Source organism: Sinohyriopsis cumingii, chromosome 18, assembly GCF_028554795.1.
Source record: "Sinohyriopsis cumingii isolate HCF-2022 chromosome 18, ASM2855479v2, whole genome shotgun sequence".
Classification (NCBI taxonomy): Eukaryota; Metazoa; Mollusca; class Bivalvia; order Unionida; family Unionidae; genus Sinohyriopsis; species Sinohyriopsis cumingii.
The window spans coordinates 57,982,790-58,007,747 of NC_142978.1; the positions used below are offsets into that span (position 1 = coordinate 57,982,790).

Genomic DNA, 24,958 nt, shown 5'->3' on the forward strand with positions numbered 1-24,958 from the left:
AAATGAGGTGTGGTGCAAGAATTTCACACCTGAATGTGAAACGGTAAGAGGAATATTCAAAATGCAAAACAAATTTAAAAACAATGATCCCTCAACTGATCTGATCAACTGACAAAACCATATTCTTTTTATCTGCCAGGTCTTGAATTAATCTCTGATATTCCCGAGTTTAAAAAAAGGCCACCCTGACAGACATGCCCGATGTAAGATTTTATTTAGGAATAACTAGACATCATAAGAAGTATTTTGGTGACAATGAGATATTGATAAGACCATTCATTCAGGATGGCACCTGTGGTGGCCACATTGGATATCATTGTGTCATTATTTTCATTTAGGTCCAACTAACTTTACGGGAGATGAGAGATAACTCTGCCTATGAAATCAAGGGACTTGATGACCTGTTAACCTCCAACAAACACCTAGTAATTGGCAAATAAATGTCTCAGTTTCTCTGACATGTTTATTAAAGACGATTTTATATTCTTAAAAATATAAAATTACCAAGCAGCACAAATTATTCTGCAGTAGATAATATATTTGTATTTCAAGTTCGTATATATTTAATGTTTTATTTCAGTAAATCGTAAAAGTCAATTTTAAAGTGGCTTAAGAACATACTCGTGGAAATTCACTCTAGAATTCAGTTAGTATAGAGTCTTATCGCGTTGATTTTAGCTGATTCATGTTTATGTCAAATAAATGAATTAAAATATATAACAAAATCATAAGCTGTTACTGTTTATAAGTATATTGTTGTACATAATACTTTTAAAGTTCTATTCTGTTTGTGAGATGAAATTTTGATTAGAGATGCTTGCTGATGTACACATGTAAAATACAAGCTTAATATATTGGAATATAAATTGCTGAAACCATTGTTTTTGCATTTCTTTATTCTTAATTACAATTTTCATCCCCAAGCCTGCTCAGTGATGGAAAGGAAAGAGTCAATCAAGCATCTGAAAAATTAATACAGTGAAGCCAACATTAAAGAGTATATTTTCAAACCAAAATAATGCAATTTGAGGTTCAGTGCTTCTTAAAGAACAAATACACCCAACAAAGCCTTAAGTTAGGGGTTCACAACCCATATTCTAAACGTTTGTTTTTTGCATATTTCTATCAATTTCTAATTTTTATTATTTTTTAAAATTACTGACAGGACATAATTTTTTTACCAAGAGAACACATGGAAATTGCCATCAAATGTGTCATTGCTCAGCTCATCAAGTGGGCAACCACATGCTTTTATCCATCCCTGTTTCATCTAACTTTCTTGAAAGGAATAATTCTAACTCCTCCAGTTAGACAATCTGGATATCAACTGTTAGAATTGCAAAGCCCTCACTAGTCCACACTGACTTCTTTTCACCATTTTCGATCAAGAAATCAATAAACCATTGTCAAATTTTGTAACTATTTAAGATAACCAATTTATTATCATAACAGCTTGTCAAAGGAAAATGGCAAATGTAAAGGATGCCTGAAGATGTCTAGTTTACACTGGTTTATTGGGTAATTAAACAAAATAACTGACAAGTGGCAATGGGTCAATTTAACACCATAATAAATCTTTGAATAAAAACCCACAATACCAATATGACATACCACTAAGGAAAAATGATAACAAGACTGTTAAGGCGGATGACAAGGTAACTATATTGGCTGTCAAACTGGCCCCTTTTTCATTTAGGATGAACTAGAATTAGTCATCTGGTGAACACCTCACATCCCATGCTGAGTTGACAATCCATAAAGAAGGGGTTGCGACAACATGGTTTCCAAAATGGACAATTTGGAGGTCAGCTTATTTATCATCAACTAGACCACAATAATTATTCTACTGAAAATCCCATGGATTTCATAACAGGTCCATTTTCCTCAAGGACCTACTAGATAGACCTTGATGTGAATTTGTGCCTAGTTTAGTACCGATCTTTGACGTAGTTTAGGAGGAGTACTGATAACAAACTTGTGCTAATAGAATGACACATGATGGATGTTATGGATTACATGAAGTTTTCAATGTTATTTTTGAGAAATTAGAATGATTCTTGAAATCCTGTATCCAAGACAGTCCCTAGAGTAGGATACATTTTTGAAAACTATCATTCTCTTAAATGCCTAAATTATATTACTTATCTGAGTTGTTAGTGAGAATTTATCCAAAACGTGGTGCACCAATTTTCGTTTTGTATGTGCAAACAAATTAGGCCTGTTGATAAATTGCTCTATTGTGGGATAAACACACACACACAAACACACACACTAAAAACTATGATACAACAAATTTACAGTTAGAACAAAATAATACCTCATGAAGCAAAATATATACACAATAACACAGATACAACAAATGTAAAACTAGTACAAACTGTATACCTCCTGAAGTAATATAAATACACAAAAACATTTATACAACAAATGCGTGTGTGAATTTAGATTTTTAACATAGCTTTATAAAAATTTGTCACATTATTACAATGTCTGCAGTGTGGCAGTTTATAGTGATGTCTAGAACTGGGTCATCATGCCGCAGACATTTAGCATCATGTCCGACCCAGTCACATTATTCTAACACCAAACCAACCGGTCCTAACACTAACCTCTTAATGCCGAGCACTAAGCAAGGTAACTGCTAGTACCAAGTCTTTGGTATGATTCAGCCTGGGTTCAAACCAGCGACCTCCTACATCGAAGGTGGACACTCTAACAACTTAGGCCACCAGAACAGTCCCAACAAATTAGGAATATAAATGACTAACTTCAAGAGCTCCAAAAACATTCATTATGAACAAGTTTGTGTGCATAGTATATAATATATGTACTCACTTTAAATTCAAGTCAAACAGCAAACAACAAATATCCTGATCTGCTGTAGCATATTGTGCCTGCAGATCTGGGTCTATGTTGCTTGTTCTACTGATTACTCCTAACAAACTGAACAGACCCAGATCTGTCAGTATATTATGCGATGGCATATACAAGTATGTGCAGTTTACAGTTTGACTTGTTTTATAAGTATGTACAGGAAAAAATTTTTGAGACTGATAAATCTTTTGTCAGGGATTTTACAAAATAATCAAAACATCTTTGATTACTGAGTGATGGAATGACATACTGCAAGAATATTAATAGAAAATTCAATGTGCATCTAAAATTCCTTTAAGAAACAATGAAATAAGTCTACAAATATCATACCTCTGAAATGTCTTGGATGAAAAATCATCTGAACAAATCTTCTCTTCGTGCTGCCCTGTACAAACTGAACACTTTACATTGGTAATGTCTGACAGGTCCAACTCAACTGAAAGTTTTAAAAAAACACATCCTGAGAAATAGAACAGTATACATGCTATTCTACTGGTTTTCATTCAACAGTATTACCTGATAACCAATGGTTGCTCTTGGTGTCACTGGTGGTTCCAGGAAGAAACTTTTTCTATCTGTTTTACACCACAAATTCATACTCCACCTTATCCAATGTCAGGCAAAATGATCCATCATTGTTTATGATGTGTTCAGCACAATTTTCTATCAAGTATTCAGGCATGATTTGTTCAAAGGCACAGGCTTTATTTTATGATTTACCTATTATTTGACAATCAGCACTAAGATTGCCCAAGCCCAATTAAATCTGACACTGAACAGATCACATAGAGTATTACTTGCAGAAAAGCATGACTGATAATTAATGGCTGCTCTTAGTGTCATTGTGGTGGATTTTGGAACTATTTTTTTCTTCCATTCCTTGTAAACCACAAATTCATATACCACCTTGTCAATATTAAATCAAATGAGCAATAATGTTAATGGCATGTTAAGCCCAATTTTTCTATCCATGAATATGGTCATGATTTGTTCAAAGGTACAGGGCTAATTTTATGACCTGCCAAATATTTAACAAACAGTGCAAAGATTGCCCCATGCCCAATTAAATCTGCCCCTTTTGTATAATTATTAAGATCTTTAACAAAAATATACACATACATGAAACTTCTTTCACAAGGTCATTCTAAATAATAGAGTTCATGCTGGAGCGCAAAACTGCTGCCCCCCCCCCAGTTCAATCAGAATCAGTGAGAAAGAAAATTTAGGATGTGATGGTTGTTGTTGTTGTTGTTGTAGGGTTTAACGCCATTTTTCAGCACAAGATAGGCTATACATGGCGGCCAGTATAATTGGTGGAGGAAGAACACTGGAAAACCCAGAGAAGAACCACCGACCCATGAGAAGCTACTGGCAGGCTTTCTCACGTACCAACGTTAGCCGAGCCTGAGACTCGAACTCACGCAGAGGTGAGATGGCAGTGATCTGTAACGGTGAGCGCTTTAGACCACTCTGATACTCAGCATGTAATGGTACACATCCTAGTTTTTTATGGAGACCACCCAGTTGATATGTCTGATGGTCAGTATGAATGAATGAGGTAGTGATCTCCATTTTGAAAGGCTCCTCCTGTAGAAACTTAAGGTGAAAAGATCTAATTGATGAAACTTTCCTCTTTACTTAGAAACCAGGAAGATTCAGTATTACATGGACTTGAGAATGGTTTTTTAATATCCTCTCTATTGCATCCTTATACAGAAGGGTGTGTGTGACTTGGATTTTTAATGAAGCTTTAAAACAATTCAGTCATATCACTACGATGTCTGCAGTGTGACAGTTTATAGTGATGTCTAGCATTGGGGCATCATGCCGCAAACCTGTGGCATGATGTCCCACCCAGTCACATTGTCCTGACACCTGGCTGACCAGTCCTAACACAAACTTAATGCTGGGTGCCTAGCGAGGCAGCTGTTAGTACCATTTTTATAAGTCTTTGCTATGACTCCACCAGGATTCGAACCCATGACCTTCCTCATCTAAGGTGGATGCTTTAACCACTAGGCCATTGGAGCAGTCTCCATAGAAGGGAATGCATCTCTTCCCTTCAATGCACTCAATTAAGCTGGTGGACCAGCTTGGGGGTCATTGTCAGGGGAAACTCCCAGAACTGAAACCAGTACCATCATTTGATTAGTTACAAATCAATTACGTAATTTTTCCCTCATCAAGTAGTTGTGGAAAATTCCCCCAATTTTTAAAATATGTGCAAAGTTCAAGCACTTTCATATTCAGGAAAAAATTCATTATTTCTCCCAACTTTTTCCAGATTTCCTGGTAATGTGAGAACCCTGGGAGACCAAAGTTTTCAATGTATAGGGGTGACTTACCACACTTCATGGTCTAGTCACCTCTTGCCCTTTGTATACCTTAGGGAAAGCACCCCAACCATGCCCAAGTGGGGTAGCAATAACAGATCTCACTCATCAGGAAGTAACCCTAGAGAGTCCCTCCAAACTTTAACAAATGTGTCTCCCAAGCCGGAGGATTTAGGCACAAATCCTGGGGAAGAAGACAGTAAACCTTGTTCACTGCCTTGCAAAGGTCCAGACCTCCTTTTTGAGTTGATGGGTAGGAAACATCATAGGACCTTTACAGAGGGGAAGGACTGACCAGCAACCTCTGATTCAAACCCTTTCAAGTCCATCAGGATTGACAACACATTTTGTCTTGCTCCCTCTGCATGGAGGCAGGTTTCATGGACCCTTTCTCTCTTTGAGGTAGACCTGTCTCTTTGCTGCAGACTCAACCAGAGGGTAAGGGTACCTCACTTCTTTCCTGGGATGCTTGGAGAAAGAAGGGCTTGCCTCTCACTCTCCACCTGGGCCCCACTATGTAATGGGGTGATGTCAGGCCTCAACTAGGACATCAACCCTGTCCTAAGGCCAAGTAAAAACAAGTCCATAACAGCATAAAAGGAAGGAAGACACTTCCCTGAAAGGAATGACCAAACATTCTCTAGGGATCCAGTTGGTTTGTGGGAAAAGTGGGAATGACATGCCTATGGGGTTTCCATGATCGAAGCCTGTCAACCAATCAGTGTGCCTGGTCAATTGATTTAGAGCTGAAAAGAGTCCTCCTCCTTAAAAACTGAGCATGACTGGAGCTTGCTCCTACCAGGGACGCTCAATCTTCAAATTGCTTTAGTGCATGCTTCATTCTCCCCTTTACAGGCTTGCAATTGGCTTCGCTTCTCACTCTCTGCCCTGGTCATTCCTCCTCTTGGAGGGGTCTGGGACTCTTGAGCCTCTGAGATGTCATTTTTGCCTTGGGAGGGACCTGGAACCTCACATATCCTCCTGCCTTGTACTTCTCCAAGGAGACTGAACCCAATTGGAGAAGGACTATGTGTTCCGATCTGAGTCTGAGGAATCAAAAAAGAAAGCCTGAGTACTGGCAAGGTCCTTTTGTCTTCCTCTTATATGTCAAAAGGTTCTTGGTGAGCTTGTCCCATACCATATCAGGTCAGGTGCAGCAGTGGGTATCCATCTACTGCCTGTGCACAAATAGCAGTGGTGTGGGAATCTCATGGCGACTTCTTGTGCCCACATTCACCATGCTTTATTTTGACATTTCCTGTAAGTCTAAAAACAAAGAAACAAACAACAAAAATAAAAAGCACAAGCACTGTATTATAAAAATAACAAATAATGTGTGATGCAAGACCCGTAACAGCACTTATCAATTACAATACTAAGGAAAAATGTGAGAACTTACCTGTCACGTAGTGTACTGTATAATTACATAAGTGGTGTGCAACATGTAATTACACCACTCTACATTATGCTAAATCCATGTACAGACAGACAACTCGGGGTTCATAACAAGTTGAAATTGACATCTTATGGAGCTATAATAATCAAGTTGCTCTCTAATGAATATAGCACTGCTCACACTGAACGAAAGAAAACAGGCAAAATGAATTATCTAAATTTATAAAACAAACAAGAGGGAGTATAGGTAACTAATGTAAAAAAAACTAGCATTGCTAATCCCCTGTTGGGAAGAACTAACAGCAATATTAAATACAAACATGCAAGAAAAATAATTGATATATTAATTAGAAAGCTGGTGGGCAAACCCTTATGCATGTTAATTCAATGTGCTACATAAACGGGAGGGGGGGGGGGGCATAAAAGATGTTACCAAACTAAAGGAATGTCTGATAAAAGGTTTCATGTTCAGCAATGAAATGAATGGATACCTACCACAGTGCCTGAATTAAATACAATTTATTAAGTAAAACAGGAAAACATATCAAACACACACATACAAACACACAGGGGTGGGGCAAGTTAATCAGGAAGTGCAAGATAGCTGACAATAACAAATGCCTGGAAAAACTGACAGCTTAAATTTTCATAATGAAATTGAGGTCTCAGGAAAACTCTGAAAATACAGAAACCTTTATTAGTGGCTGCATAACATGGTTTAATGCTAACAAAGGCTCATATTTCACAGAGCTAATTTTGCGAACTTTAATTGCAAATGGCATCCAAGAAAAGAGGAGAACTAAGGCACAAGCACTGAGGACCTGGGCAGCTGATTGGGTCTGTGTTATATTATTTATTCTTCTCTGAACTCTATTTTGGTGTTCACCTAAAGAAGGATGAATTTTTATTATGCTGACAAAGGTAAATTTGTGCTAGAATAACAAGCTATGTTATATAGTTATATTCCACATTACAAATTTGTTCTTTCTTTACTAAGTGATCAGAAATGTGACCTCCAGAGTGATAACATAATCAGCCAATCAGATGCAGACCACCTAATTAATGTCCATATCTGCGTGCCTCTCATGTTACTGAATCTATTCAAGTTTTTTTATAAAGTTTATTTTAATAAAATATTCCAAGTTAAATCTAAATTGGATCCGAAATACAGACTTCTGATATACAAGCTTGCCAATAAGACACAAGATAACCTTATGAATATGCAATGATCTAACTCATTAACTGTTCTCACATTCTGATGACATAAGCATATATTAAAACCTGAATCAAATTCAGATGGTTTCAACAGTGGTAACAAGCTCAGGGTTACTTAATCATTATGCACATATTTTGCTTATATTCAAACTTGTCCAAAATACTGATGCTATAAACCTATATTCCAAGCATTTATTAAAACTGGAAATGAAAATACTTTGGAGTGGTAACAAGCAAATGTTAGACGAATGTGGACACAAAAAGTAAAGTCATGAAAATCAAATCAGGTCATCAACATAAATGCCAGCAAGGTCTCGTTTGTCTACAGTGAATGATTTTTTTTCCCCTCCAACAACCATGTTCACAAGAATTTCAGGCTGGCTGACCTGACATGACCAAATCAAGATGCCAACACTGGCATAAAAACAAACAAATGATTAGATAATCTGCACAAAACACCATGCCATAATCGAAAATACAGTAAATACCAATGTCTGAAAAGTCCCTGATGTGATGGCACATTTCTGATTCTTTTCAGATGAAAAGAATATCATTTTGTTTCAAGATATACTCAAATGTTTTCATTAAGCAACCAAAAACAAATAAGAACTCCACATCCAAGTAACCAAATCAACATACAGGATATGAGGATATCCAACAAGCCACACAGCAGAGTAATCATACTATATGCATTCATCAATGACTAATTTTTGTTCATTTCAATTTCACGTTTAGCACATTATTATGTTAAAGAGAGGAAATGGGAGCTAAGTACCTTTCCTAAAAAATGCCCAGATGACGCCAACCTGGGCACTGATTGCTTAGATTCATCTAACTTACTTCCATACATAAAAAAATGCAAGAATAACTAAAAGCTCATGTGAAGAAAGTCCACTGTGTTCCAATCTCCTGCCATTATTAACCATCACTAGAAATCTGCGTTACTATCACTCGAATTGATTTTAGCTACGTCACTGACAACAAATATGAAAGTCAATAGAAATGATGAATCTTGGCTGCAATTTTTCTAACAAATAAAGGATAATAGATCAATAGCAAGGGGGAGCGTAGAAGGTTGGTGCTAAATTTTACTAAGAGAACAAATGAAATGAACATAGTCTGAGCAGTCTTAAACTGAAACCTTTCAAGTCTATCACAAATTTAACTACATTCCAGTACTAATAAATAAATAGCAATAATAAAACAAAAAAATAAGGATGTTATTTCCAAGGTCAGTTTATAGTAAGTTATAATCCAATGAAATGTGTTCCTAGACACGAGACACATAAGTGACTGGGTACAGGTTTAATTATTATCCAAAATGGAGGTGTTAAGCACTATTTTCATGATGATGGACTTGATTTACAATGGGGTTATTTTTGTTGAAAGAAATGGTATTCATTACATCAGAATCAGAAGACTGATGAATTGTGAGGCATGATTCTCGTGGTATTCTACATTCTGACTCTTTTCTCTTGTAAGGAAAGAAACTCATTAATTACAAATAGTTAATGTGCCAACAGTGAGCCCCAACCCCTCCCACCTGTGACTGATGGACTCCTTCAAACAATGGAAAAATCTCATGTTTTGTATATCTATAATATTACCAAGAAGATACAATGAAATGAGACATTACTGTCTTTGCAGGCACACAAAAATATAAATGTTTCATTTACAATTATTTCTCATAATTTAAGAAGTAATTGGTTTCTAAGAGTAGAACAAGAACAAGTATGCAGATAATACAAAAAACTCTCTGCTCCCTATAACTCAGAATTAAAATATGAAACCTGCTAACTACTTTAATCTGCATAAGAGACCATGAATGAAAGTAGATCATCTTCATTTTTGAGAACTTGCAAATTTGTGATGGATAGACCCAATGGCCAGACAAAAAGGACATGGCAGAAATAATTACCTGTTAACATTGATTCCATAAGTGGATGTTCAAACATGACACTGATATGCTGTAAGGAGACTGCCATCATTTCAAACACGATGGATGATCTTGCACCTATCACAAATAAAGATACTGTTTAAGCAATAGTAAGCCATGTTTATTTAAAATATATATTCAAATCCACCCAAATGCTTGTTACTTCTGATGAAAATTTAATTACTATACTGCCTGTCATGGGAATCATTTTGTAGATGCAACAACCTTTTATAATTATAGTGTCTGTATTATTGGATTGTGGTGTTTGTACAACTGGATTGTAGTATTTGTATTGTTGGATTAGTGATTGTACTATTGGACTATAGTGTTTGTATCATCGGACTGTAGTATTTGTACTATTATAGTGTTTGTACATTTGGATATTGTGGGCAAGACTGAAGTACTATGGGATGAGCATACAAGCCTTATGTACTTGTATCCAACAATATAAACACCAGAATGTATTTAATTAAAACAGTTCTTAAATAGTTGCATTTAAATTGCTTTAAGAATTAAGAATGAATGCAAAAATGTATAAGATAAATCTTGTTGCTATTGTTTCTCATTCTCAACTGAGTGTAAACAAAGTTTTGCAGTAAAATATGCTTTCTGAATAGTACTTACTTGATCATAATACATAAAGAGTACATCCATTACCTTGCAAATCAAACCCTCCAAGATTGTTTTTAGTCCCCCAAAATGTGCTCCAAGTCATCTGCACAGCTATGTGGAAATGTACTTACCCGTTAAAAATGAGGGACTGGTGTCAAGTCTCATCCATACTGCAGTTACTACTAGAGTGAATATGCACACTCTCTCAGGTATTTAAATATAACTGGGGAGAAGCTGGAAAGGTGTAACTGTTATGATCAGGCAAGCATCATTAAAGAAACATATTTTACTCCAGAAAGCTAATTGTTTAGTAAATTATGTTTCTCCAATAATAAATACCTGTTCACATTACATTTGGATGACTTTATATGCTACTTCTAAATCAAGCCATCCTGGAAAGATGGAAAACATCTTTCCAGCTATAGAGTACATAGACAAAGGAAAACAACTCTTACAGGTTAACTACTCTTTCTACCAACATCCAGTTTAAATCGGTTTGTTTTTACTTGAGCAACAACTTAAAAGATGCCCACACTGCATGGAAGGGTGGTATGGATTTTCTGTAATGTGATCAGCAAGTAATATATTTGAAACATAATTTACTAAACAAGATTGCTTTCTCTTGCAAATACATTACCTGATCGCATTAAGAAAAGGAGAATAGATAAGAAGGTGGAGGAAATGCATCCAACCTCTGCCTGTGTCACCTAGTAGAACCTCTGCCTGCTCATCTATAAAGATGAATTTTTCCCAATGTTGGTTTAGCACAACAAGAATTTTTTTATAAATGTGCAAGGGAGATCCCAGTGAGATTCTGCACTAACCCAATGAGATTCAGTTCTCTCCTTAGTGAAGCCATTTAAGATAACATGGAAGCCACAAAACTGAGACACAACATTCAAGGCCTGGACCATGAAGCCACTCATACATTCATGACTTTAAATGTTCATTAGTGTACCAGATCCTTTAACAGTTAAGGGTACACCTGTTTCATAACTCCCTTCAGCCAAGCTGCCAGTGCTTGCAGGTTTATGTCCCGCATCTCTGCCTTTAGCAGTATTAATACTATTTTACAATTTAAGTAGATACTCTCTGTGCATTGCTTGACAGATCAATCAAAGAATGAGAATGAATAGTTACCGCTGATTGACTAGTGACAGCAAGTTGTTCTTATGAAATCAGTTTGTGTCATTAGAAGGGAACATACACAACAGAACTGCATGTCATTTGGATCAACAGATTTGTGTCGCTCACCCTGCATGTTGTAGTTAGTGTTATCATAATTGCATGTCAATTATGATATCTGATTCACTGAGGAAGGCAGTAGCTCAAACTCAGATAAGTTTTGCCATGTCAAAACTTGGGATAGATTCCACTGGGGAATAGTGTGAGTGAGCTTGGTCTCAATATGTCAAAATTAGACAAGATGGAAATTACCTAGGTGTGGCCAAAATCATCTTTTCCATAAGTCTAAACTTGCCGAAGATCAATGAACATTATCCCTTGCTTGTGATAGGGCTAACTTCTAATCTTCAAGAGAAAGAAAAAGAGGTTTACCACTGGGTAAAGGGTAATGAGAATGTTGCAATGTTGCTGGTTGAGGCTGCTATGACTCATCTGGGTACATGTCACTAAATCGAGTAGATCATTGATCCAAGATGCTTCATCTTAGTAGGGCAATCTGAGCTATTGAAATCTATGTTCCTTCATTTTGTAATTGTCTTCATAATCAAAACTTATGGAGGAAAGGAGTAAGCCCACATAAACTCCCAAATGATTAAAAAAGGTTTAACCCATGTTTCTGGGGTAATGGTAAATAGAAAAAGAAATATTAATCACCAGATGGTCAACTCCGCATGAAGCAGTCGTCCCCCTTGATAATGAATCAGTCGGATATTTAGCTGGCTAGTAATGTGTTGGTCTTGAATATCACCTGATATTGGGTGTAACTATGAAGGTGTTCCTTACCATTAGTCTGATGATTGTTCCCCACTTGCAGAGGAACCCCATTGCAAGTGAACAGTCCCTTCAATATTAGGACTGTATCTCCATGAATATGTTCTGCACATGTGTGGATGGAACTGACAATGACTTCCATTTCTGAAAGGTTGATATTACGAATCTTCTCTTAAAGAATCCATATGCCACTGACCATTGCAGGTCCCACCAATAAACTGGTCTTCTTGTTGTTGTTGTTGTTGTTGGGTTTAACGCCATTTTTCAGCATACGATAGGCTATACATGGCGGCCAGTATTAATGGTGGAGGAAGAACCCGGGAAAACCCCAGGAAGAACCACCGACCCACGAGAAGCTACTGGCAAGCTTTCTCACATACCCACACTGGCTGAATCCGAGACTCGAACCGGCGCAGATAGAGGTGAGATGGCAATGATCCGTAACGGAGAGCACTTTAGACCACTCGGCCACTCGGGGCCCCAACTGGTCTTGTATCAGAACCACTTGTGCATTGAGTAAGCTAAGCAGCACTGTAAGAAACTCTGTCACTTTATGTTTTGCTTGATGCTTTCTTAGAAGCATGAGATATTCTTTTGATGCATTTGGGATAAAGACACCAATTTTATATAAAATATGAGTTCCATATCTAGATGGACAAAATGTGGAGAAGGTCAGACTTTTCAACACTAATTAGCCACCCCAAAGTGTGAACAAGGAAAGCGACGTTGTTTATGTCATGAACCAAAAACCATGTTAACTAAATGTTTTGAAGTGCATCATCCAGGAATGATCATTGTCTCTGGTGTAAATGTCCTGAAATGGGACATGACTTTGTGTAGCATCTTCTTTAATGTACAACTTCAACGTCTTGCTTGCTCTGACGCTTGAAAGAATTTTCTATGTGCTTGGATGGAACATGCCAAGATGATACATGTTAGACCTTGATATACCAAAAGAAAAAGTCAGACTTCTCTACAATGATTATTCACCATACAACGAGGGAAGTAAGATTGTTCACTACATGAACCAAAAACCAAACTTGTTCAATCTTTCCTATGTCATGCAGAAATAATGTCATTGCTGCAGTAGACATCCTGAATTCTTAGTGAAGACTTGAGGGCTTTGATTGGGGCCATATAAATCGGTATATGGAAGTAGATGTCCAACATGTCAAGACTGACCAAGTACTTGCTGCATCTCTGTTGAACTTCGTAACTAGAAACTTTCTGAAGAATCCCTGTTTGTGTGACTTCTGTATCATCTACACCGCCATTTGCAAGCAGAAAAAGTATATTTTTGGGTGTAAAAACATCCCCCTTCATGGGATTGCTTGAGAGTTCCTTCATGAATGTAGGACTATGAAAGTGGAAGGGTTTTGATAACAAAATGAGACCCTCTGGTATGATTTGGATCACCCATCATTTTGTGAGAATGGTTGATCCAAAACTGACAAAAAGTAGTCTGGCACCTGAGGTGGGTCACCAGATATCGCTGAGTGATGGTGCATCACTGATAATTGACAGAAGGCATGGGGAAAGAGAAACTGTGTTTACCACTGTACCCTACCTGCCTGCCAGCGAAATAAGACGTTTTGAACTGTCATCATGACAACTGCCCCTTCTCATTTTCAGTCCTTAACAGGGTTATGCAGATAGTGACTGCACTGAAAGATGGACAAACATTGTGTCTCTTTTTTTCTTACCACAATTCAATGCCCTAACAGAAGATGAGAACTGAGATGGAGAGATCATACAGGAAAACAGCAATATTATTACTTGTCTTACCAGCTAGACAAACAAAATCTGCAGATGCGCAAAGTCAAGTAGGGAGGAAGTTGATACAATGTTCCTGACTAACTCTGACAAGGCATTAAAAGCTGTCTATGCACTTTATCAACATCTAGACAAGGTACATGTGGAAAAAAATATCTTTGTACAGGACTTTCTACCATTGGGGTGAGAAAGTTGCAAGCTGGTCTGGTGTAGCTAGTTTGAATTATCTGGATGGATTCACAAGTTATGCCAGTCTGCTATCAATTTTCAAGGAATGGTCAGTCCAGTCAGCCTGCCTGGAAATCTGAGATAACAGACTCATGAGAAGTGTAAACACAGATAACTCTTTCATATGGCTGGACCAATTGGTCGGCAGATGGAACTGTGTACCAAAGATGGTATATGACTTGCAGTCCAACCAGCTCTTGTGGCAATGTTAGTACAGTCAGGTCAGCTATGCGGTCTGTCCAAATGGATGGCTAACCAGTCAAAGCTAAAATATATATAAAATACTCCTTATCTGGTGATTAAAATAAAGTTCCAGCCTGTCTTCATGTCAGCTGGAAGCTAGATATTTTTTTTAAAGCACTGCCAAACAAAAGAGTTAAGTCCAAAAATTGAAAAACTCCTGCCTACTTCTGTGGCTTTTGCAAAATTGTGTATACAGGTTTGTTGAAAAAAAACTCATGAAAATATTCACAAATCTGTTTTAAAAATCATGGAAACATGGCTGTGATGGCCTGGAAATCTAATCAGCTCAATTGCATAAGAATAAAAATGTGCCTAGTAAATTTCATTTGTCAAACCAAGCAACTTTTGCCAAAACAAAATTCCCCAAAAGTTTTAAAAAATGATAGACTACTGTAATGATGTAAATAGATATATCCCTACCCAATTTAACATGTCAAATTCAAGTGGCTTTTGCTCAATTGTGCCAAGAATGTCTTTGTCAATAGGCTAAAAATTGTGATGAAATGTAAAAAAATTGCTGTAATGGACTGAAAATCTAATCATGTCATCAACTTTGACATATTTAAAGCATGTGAACTTTTATGACTATGTTTAATAGTTTTTGTGCCATTGTACTAAAACAGATTCAGTTAAGACATACAGATGTGTGTAGGCCTGACATTAGCAAAACTATATCCCCTTCTGCTATCACAGTGGGTGCATAAAACTGTGTTAATTAGTAAAAGATCAATTAAAAACTAGAGTTGAAAAAAACATTATGAAAAAGTGGGAATTATTAAAGAAAATATTATAGTACATAATAGGCAAAGATTAAAACACATTAGGAACAAGAACTGGAATGGAAAACTTCACACAGAAACTATATTTTTGGGAAGGTATACCACATTTTCCATCACACACCCACCCCATCAAGAGCAACTGCTACAGAAATTCTGGTATGATCCTCATGTTTACAAGCCAAGTGCAGAGAGGTGAGGTGGATGGACAGATTAGAAAAAAGATGACTAAATCCTGGTCTTCAGAAATCAATTTTCTCGTAAAATGTTTCTTCAATAATAATTTCCCAATCATAAAACCTTAGGAGAACTAGTTACCTTGCAAATCCAACCCTCTCAGGTTAAAATGTTTCAGCTAAAAAGCTAAATGTTGTCTGCACATCTAGGTGGCAGTTAGAGTGACCTCCTGTTAAAACAGGGACTGGTGTCAAATCCAGTTAATGCTTCCATTAAAACTGGAGTACAAGGCATGCTTTCCATATGGATATAATGGCATGGAGGATGCATGTGTATTATTGACTCGAGAAGTATTACTGAATAAATTGGCAAGGAACTGTCATGGTACTATACAGTAAATCTCCACTAACTGGATGTCTTTCCCCAGTGCAGATGTGAGGACAGAATATGTGATATTATGTAATCTTACGCCGTTCCATCAGGCATATGTGAAAGCTAGAAAGGATTTGCCATTGACTGCCAGTGATCTTATCTAATGGCATAGAGAGAAATTGTGGCAGAATGATCCCCTTAATGGCAAGGAGAGAAATTGGGGCAAAATGCTCCCCTTAATGGCATAGAGAGAAACTGGGGCAGAATGATCCCCTTAATGGCATAGAGAAAAACTGTGGCAGAATTATCCCCTTCTCTGTTGCTTTTATCCAAACTGATTCTCAAGAACTCTGGCTTTTACATAAATACCAACCCTGAGAAGTGTATAAGCACAATGATTGCTAACATAAGCGGCAAAACAATATTATGAGCATAAAAAGTGTAATCTATATATTACATGCCATAATTATAGCATACTGCATGAAAAATGTACTTTATTTTTGCTACTAACCTGCAGCTGGTCAATATTCTCATCACAAATGGGCAAAATTCATGTGGATAAGAACCAGAATACAGCAAAACATACTGACATTATATTATGTTCAGCACTTTAACTAGTCTACATGTCTACCCTCACTGAATCACTGAATGAACACGAAGTCATGAGTTTTGCAATAAGCATGTGCTCAATCTAAGTGCTGTATTACATTACTCTCATATTATTCTTTTAAAGGTTTTGTTGGTTTCGCTTAACATCTAGTGCCATTTTCTTTAAAAGAATAGACTGGTCCACTATTTATGTTATCAATATGATGATTCAGTCAGGTACAAGACAAAATTGAAGAAAACAGTTTGTCTTCTTGGAAATGTGTCATATGCAGTTGCTATAAATAGAAAATAAGGAAAGGACATGTACGTCTTGGACATCTAGTATTCTTAAACTATTTGCAGTGGTGATCTTTTCAAGAACATTCTCAAATTTATACAATGAGTGGAATTAAAGAGATGATACTAAAATGGCAAATAACCTTTACTGCTTTTTTTTTAATGTGTAAAAAAGCGTCCATATAAATACAAGAATATACTTCCCTTCGAAAAGAACACTCTTTCAACTTTCTTTACAAACCTTCCAAACTACCTGCATATAGACTGTGAGGCCTCTCTGTCTGTACAGTGTGTGCTTCTTGAGTAGTAATTGAAGTATCACTGGATTTGGCACCAATCCCTATATCAAAGGGAGACCACTCTAACTGCCAGCTAGGTTGGCAGGTGTCATTTAGCTTTTCATCTAATATGTTTTTGCCTGGATTTGTGAGGTGGTAGTAGTTCTCTTAAGGTATTATGATTGGGTAACAAATCTGAAGAAAGTCTGAGATGTATGGTCCTCTGGAACTGAATGCTTATAGGAACACTCCAAAAGCAATATTGGTGAAGGGATTAGGAACTAAATTCAATTGCATAATAACAATAATGTCACAAGAACCCTGTCAGGACAGGATGCCATTTGACTGAGGGCATTCTAAGCATGGTACAATCTTTTCTGAGAGCACCTTCTCTAGAGGAGAGGGCATTCTAGTACATTTGAGTTAGTGCTGAAAGTGAAAAATTATGGTTAATGCTGCGAATTTGATGCCCAAAAGAAAAATGTTACCATATGTCATGTATTCAGCTTCAGGAGACTTCCATAAGAAGAGCTTGGTGCATCACAGAAAGGTCAGAAAGACTCTGGAGATCAAGGTGCAGCACCTTTGAAAGCACCATATAAGATCTAAACTGTCTATTTACATTGTTCTATGTGATTAACAAGCTTATGTCTGATGAAAACATGTGAAGATTGCATTCATTATATATGTGATTGAAAGCCATACATTACTTGATGATATTTTAGTATGATATTATATTACAGTGCAAAAATGATCATTAGCATGTAATGTCAACTGCACTCTTACCCTGACTAGCGGAATGCCGAATACAACTGCTGATGACTGTATTAAACAGAAGCTGTTGTCGTAGGGCATTAAGCACTTTGGCCACACTTGTTGGGTGTGTGAAGGGAATTTTGGTAACAATGGCTCCCATCTCACCAAGACACCCTCCAGAAACATTATTTAAATAATACACATGGTTTTGGTCTGGTAAGGTCTGAAAAGAAAAAGAAATAAGAGTCAGTGTATATTGTTTGCAGATTAGAGATGCAATACAAAAGTACATATAATGTTAAGTAAGAACACTGAGGGAATGATGTCTTGTACATGAACCACCACAAAATCTCATGTAAGAATCTTTCCACTAACAACCCCACTAACCATGGTATCAGTTTCCATAGATGACACAAAATTCCTCCATTATATATGAGGTTGCAGGTGCTATATAACATTTAGAACATATAATGAAATTAGAAGGAAGAGTTGGACTCTCAGTTAGAATTTACTTTTTCTAGGCAGCCATGACATTATGACTACAACAATCAAGCAGTATTTACAGATTTCTCTTTAAGTTCTGTTGGTGATTTTTTTACAACTCCAAATGTCATCTACTTTACTGAATTTTCAGGCATCATTGTTTACACTAGCCATTAAAACAAACCATACAAACTAACTCCAAATACGACAGGACTATATACTGACCCTGGGTAATTTTACCAAAATGCATTTTGTCTGCATTTAATCCAAGTTCTGTTTGAATTGGGTATGTGGGATTGCAGGTGGCTGAGTGATCTGAAGTGTAAAGTGGGCCTGGCCAATAGGGGTATGTGATAAAGCTCACAAGTAGGTTCCCATGGGCCAGTGGTTCTTCCTCCTCCAGTTATGCTGACTGCCATGTACAGCCTATAGTGGGCTGAAAAATGGCATTAAACCCACAACAACAATATTCTGTATGCATTCCTTTGCATTCTGCATGAATTTCAACTGAACTCTGCATGCATTTCATTTGCATTGTGCATGCCTTCCACCTGTATTTCATATGTTGTCCATTTGCATTTTATATGCATTCCAATTGTACTCTGTATGCTTACAATTTGCATTCTGTATGCATTTTTTCTGCATTCTGTATGCATTCCATCTGTATTTTGTATGCATTCCATTTGCATTCTGTATGCATTTTTTCTATCATCCTGCCATTTTTATTTATGGTCTTAAAAAACATAGTCAAATATTGCATTTATCACTTCCATCCATTGTGTCCTTTCATTTTTTTGCTCTTTTTGAGTAAAATGGAAATACACTGACCAAAGTTGGCTTTTCAAGACAGTGAAAGGGAATGAACTTTGACTTTTCTAATCCTGTCTTATTAAAAGTATGCTTTAATGAAAATCAAATGCAACTGACAGCACTGAATATATGATAAATTAAAATACCGTATTTACCGCATATGTTGGGACACGATAAAATAATTATTTTTTTTTCTGTCCCAGAACTTATGGTGAAACATTTTTTCACTTTGATCATATGTCCCAAGACTTAAGAACGAAATAAATTGATACTGCATTTGTGCTCCCCCCCCCACCAACTGCACGTCGCAATAAAATAGATAAATAAAATGCTTAATTGATTATAAAAAGAAAGAAACTAACCTTGTGTTGTTATCATTTATTCCTTTTTCTCAACATGAGCATTAAAGAATAAAACATTTCCACGAAATCCGTATAAGTAGCGTAGGCATCCATACTGTAGTGTGCATCAATTATGTCCGATACCACACACTATTTTGTTCACTGACATGAACAATGAGCAACAATTGTGTGGTTGTGCTGAAAGGTTTGAACATGTTATCCGACTGAAAACTGGAACCAACAAAATTGCATACAAGAGGGAAATAGTCAACCAATATCTTGAAGACGCCATTCACGCATGACACGGTGTTGGTTGCAAAATAATCAAGATTGAATTATATCCTGGTCTACTGTATGACAATATCGCAAAAAAAAATCATTTGAAAACACAATCACTTGAGTACAAGTGACAGTCTTTTCACCAGCTAGGGTTACATAATTATCCTTATTATAACAAGCACACATAAGCCCTGGTGGTGAATAAACACGACTGGCAGCAAGCAGTTAACTCCTTTGAACCTACCGACAGGACATCAAAGACAAAAGGTTATTTTTATTACAAAGCGGCGATCTCAGAAGCCGACCCCGGTTACTTTATTTTGTAATTGATATCAATGCAAAGGTTATTTTATTGCAAAGCAAGCCGACATCGGAAGTTGACTATGGATTCTGTGAAATGAGCCGATTTTTTTTTGTGAATATACAAAGACGGCCAATATATGGAAGCATAAATTGAAACAATGGAACAAATTTCAAAGTGACACAATATAGTGCTTTGTGCACAGATGTCGATGACCCAGCGTCACCCAGAATATTTGGAGAAAGTAAAATCATGTGATGAATTCATTAAGGCCAGAAGAGAACTATACTGTATGCCAGTATCTTGTAAATAAAAATCATTATTTTAAAACACATTCACTTGAGTGCAAATGACAATCTTTTCGCCAGCGTGGGTTACATAAGTATCATTAATATTTACCTGCAGACATCAGTGCACCTTTGTATTGATTATTACTAAAGATGCCAAGCACATATAAGCCCTGGTGGTAAATAAACACAACAGGCAGCCAGCAGTAAACTTCTCTGAACTTGCCGACAGGACATCAAAGACAAAGGTTATTTTTATTACAAAGCAAGCAGACGTTGGAAGCCAACTTTGGACTCGGAAGCCAATTTTTTTTTAAAGGATATCAATACAATGGTTATTTTATTGCAAAGCAAGCTGACCTCAGATGCTGACTAGTGGATTCTTTTAAGTGTGCCGATTTATTTTTTTAGCTTTGAATATACAAAGACGACCAAGATATGGAAGCTAACTTTGGTTCCTTTTCAACAGTATTCACAAAAAGTTTGACAATAAAGTAAAACAACGGAACAGTTTTTAAAGTTGCACAATATAGTGCTTTGTGCGCGAACATCGATGACCCAGCATCATCCAGAAGATTTGGAGAAAATAAAATCACATGATGAATTCGTGATGGCCAGAAGAGAAACAGATCATTTCGCCGACAATATGATCATTAACATGGATGAAACTCTAGTGTACTTTGATCGCATTCCTGGATGGAATGACAACAAGATGGGCATCAAAAGTGTGAGAATTAGCAAGACTAGTGCAGATTTGAAAAAAATCTTCCTTTTGTTCTTGCAGTTTCCACTTCAGGTGGTGTGTTGCCTCCAACAATTTTTCACGGTATGAGAAAGTTAACAAAGTATTCATGTACCAAAATAATAGACCGTACGTGTGCAGGAGAAGGGTTGTGTTGATGAGATGCTGCTGCAGTGGATTAAAGAGTTTTATCTCAAGTACAGTTTTATATTTAAAAAATAAAATTTCAGTTGGACTGCAATTTCCGACATGTAATTTTCGAATGATTTAAAAGGTGTCCCACAACTTACGACTCGAAAAAAATGATGTGTCCCAGAACATACAGTGCACAAAAAGATTACTTTTAAAATTAATTTATGATGTCCCAACAAATACGGTGTCCCAACATATGCGGTAAATACGGTACATCTGCAACAGAAATTAGTTTTAACAAAATACACTCAAACTGACTGGCACTTTTTGGACAAAAAATGTTTCCCAACATCCAAGATATGACTGTGTCTTCTTTGTATCTTCTGAGTGTTAAAACCATTTCTGATATTATCGAGTGAAAAGATTTTCCTGATGCCCACTGTGTCAGTCATACTGGATTAAGGTTGGCACTATTTCATTTAAGGACAACTAGATATTACAATAACTCTTTTAGTGAAAAGCCCATGTCAATATACTATCCATTCTGGAGCAGTGATAATATGATTTTCAAGATGGCCGTTATTGTGGCAACATTGGATACAAGATTGGCACCATACTCATTTATGACAAACTAGACATCACAAGTTTTTTGGTGAAAAGCCAATGTTGGTATCACAATGTATTCTTGAAGAGTAGTTAAATATGATTTTCAATATAGACCCATGTCGGTCATACTGGAAGTCAAATTGGCACCATTTTCAGAGAGAACCAACCTGGCAAGGTACGAAGTATTCTGGAGAAAACCTCATGTCAATATTATTTTTCAATTAGAAGGAGTAATGATAACAAAAGATTTGTAAGATGGCTGCTGTAGTAGCCATATCTGACATTGGATCAGCTCTATTTTTATTTAGGACCAACTAGTTGTTACATTAAGTCTATTCTGAAAATGCCATATTAATATGACTATCCAACCTGAAGGAGCAGCACCTAAATTAAAAAAACTGCCAAAATGGTGACCAAATTAGATGTTAGATTAACACCATTTTCGTTTAGACCAACTGGACATCATAAGAAGTTTGCTGAAACAATCAGCTACAAGATTTCTGAAACAGCTGTCATAAAGTTTCCCACCATTTTCATTTTAGGATAAATAAGACATCACAAGAAGTATTTTAGTGAAAAGCAGATGCTGACATGGCCCTACATTTTGGAAGAACTGCAGTAGCAAAAATGTCAAGATAGCCTATATGATCCTGAAGAGGTTATTTAGGTTGTATGACACAACTGGTCATGAACAATGTTAATCTAGTTATGTTAGGTATGTGTGCTGGACCCTAACCATGCCCACAGCAGTAACTATGATACAAGCTGTAACTAATTCGTTCGAGAATATTATTTATCCATAAAATCTAGCTATTTTTGGTTTACTGATAAAACTCCCGTTTGTCCAAAGAAATAATAGTAAATAAAGCAAGAGAAATAGTCTACAATGAACTAATTGTAAATGCTGTTCTTGGACTTCTAAATAGGGACCCTGATAGCAAGCTTAATGAATGTAAGACATGCATTATCTTACACATATGCAACGAGATATCAAGACTGTTACTAATTCATACTAAGCAGAACACAGCGACAAACTTTTTAATTAAATCTTGAAATAAGACACATGAAGACAAATGACTTACCACATACAATTCATTGTTTTTCACCTTTCCCTTGGAAAAAGTTTCTAATATTAAGTTGTATAAGGACTTCTCCTCCCCTTTTGTTATAACTTCAAGTTCTGAAATAAAAAGATGAGTTTGTAAGATAAATAAAAGTATTCCATAAAATCATCAGTTACACGAACATTCATACTCTCATTTTATAATGACTATGAACAATAATAACACGCCCCTGAATAATCTTTGTTGGTACATCAAGAAGCTGAATTTTGCAAAGACTACTTTCTGCTTCTTTTGATGACACTGATTCTGTAAATAATAACAGAGGAAAATACCAGGTCATGAACTGGGCAGTCGTGAAGTCAAGGATAGTCACAGGCCACTTTTGTTTCCATGGTTTCAAATTTTATAAACAATTACACTCATTCCATACTAGACAACATAGCAGCCTTAGTAGCAACAATTTCTTGAAAGGTAAGAATCTTTCACTAATTGAAACCTATACTTTGAAATATTGTTGTAAAGACTGATACAATTATAGCAACTGACCTGTAATTTCCTGAATGGTTTTAATTACAGACTTGGACACAGGAATAGGCTGGGGCAGGACAAGAACAAAACTAGCTGGCAACACACAACTGTTCATGGTACTAAGCCCTTGAAATGATGGTAGACTGCAAGATAAAAGAAATGATGAGGAATAAATAAGCTAATCAAATATTTTATCCAAACTTTCAGCACTATAACTATAATGGAAAGACTACCATTCAACACTAGGTAACATTTAAGATCTTTAATAAATGTAATTAACATATTTTCAGCAGCTTCAGTTATCTTATTTCTTGTGAATGGAATAATTATATGGCACCATTTTAAAGAAGACAAACTCAGGTCTATGAAAATATGCTCAAAAACAACATAAACAAGTTTAGTCTCACACAGGGGAATATACCAGTATATTAAAAGGAAAGTTAACGGTAAATTTCATGATATTCAATCAAATATGTTCAATGAAGCATTTAAAGAAGACTGTGGTCTGCTTTTTTCTTCCAATTCATGGCTTGAATAAATGCAATGTTATGTCCCATATTTGGTAAAGCCACATGTGGGGAACAATATTATTACAGGTAAATACACAAGGTTTTACATTCTTTAAGGAAATTGATATGAATAAAAAATGTGCTTTGAATTTGACTACAGCAGCTTAATTTAATTAAAGGCCAAGATTACATGTATCATCACTGAAATGCAGGTATAGTTTTACCTGGACAAACACGTCACATGATATAATATTGCCAAAATTTGACCCAACAAGCCAGAATTTCTCACTTTTTTTACCAATACATTTAACTCTGTCAAAAATCATAACTTTCATATTTTTTATATAACATCTACAAAAGCTTATATTTCAGATAATGTGACACAAGTCCAAGCACCTTTTCATTAATTTGGGTCAGTCTCTCACTTCCGGTGTACATTCATATTTGAAAATCTTGCTATTTCAGAAAATATAGTCACTATAAAATATCTTAAAGTATTCAAGAGGTGATCAAGACTCATCAAGCATCATGCTGGACCTATGCATTCAGAAAATCTGTGTATATTACAATCCAAATGAGATTTAGTCCGTTGACAAAATTCAGGTTTAGTGTACTTTCGTGACTTCAAAGCCTTTAAGGTACTGATTGTCATCTTATTGCAAACATTCCCTGTCTTCTTCGTGTATATTTACAAGATCAAAATACCCATATTTTCAATCATTTCTTCGGGGCCCTGAGTGGCTGAGTGGTCTAAAGTGCTCTCCATTACGGATCACTGCCATCTCACCTCTGTCTGCGTGGTTCGAGTCTTAGATTCAGCCAATGTGAGTATGTGAGAAAGTTTGCCAGTAGCTTCTCGTGGGTCAGTGGTTCTTTCTGGGGTTTTCCCGGGTTCTTCCTCCACCATTAATACTGGCCGCCATGTATAGCCTATCGTGTGCTGAAAAATGGTGCTAAACCCTACAACAACAACATCGATCATTTTTTTCCCTGATAATTCAGACTCATCATCCAACATGTCCGCCATTTTGGATGTACATAGGCGACTTAGAAGATGAACATCTATG

The 24,958-nt window shown here is 36.4% G+C and overlaps 1 protein-coding gene across 1 annotated transcript in view; it reads right to left on the reverse strand.

The window, feature by feature from the left end:
• LOC149776726 (uncharacterized) overlaps window positions 1-24,958 on the reverse strand; it is a 111,852-nt gene that overhangs the window by 22,002 nt on the left and 64,892 nt on the right. The window contains exons 11-15 of the mRNA XM_089941250.1: window positions 23,401-23,525; window positions 22,873-22,970; window positions 17,840-18,032; window positions 9,736-9,831; window positions 3,205-3,310 (exon numbers count right to left, since the gene is read on the reverse strand). Coding sequence (XP_089797376.1) covers window positions 3,205-3,310; window positions 9,736-9,831; window positions 17,840-18,032; window positions 22,873-22,970; window positions 23,401-23,525 — 618 coding nt within the window. The remainder of the gene's footprint in view (window positions 1-3,204; window positions 3,311-9,735; window positions 9,832-17,839; window positions 18,033-22,872; window positions 22,971-23,400; window positions 23,526-24,958) is intronic.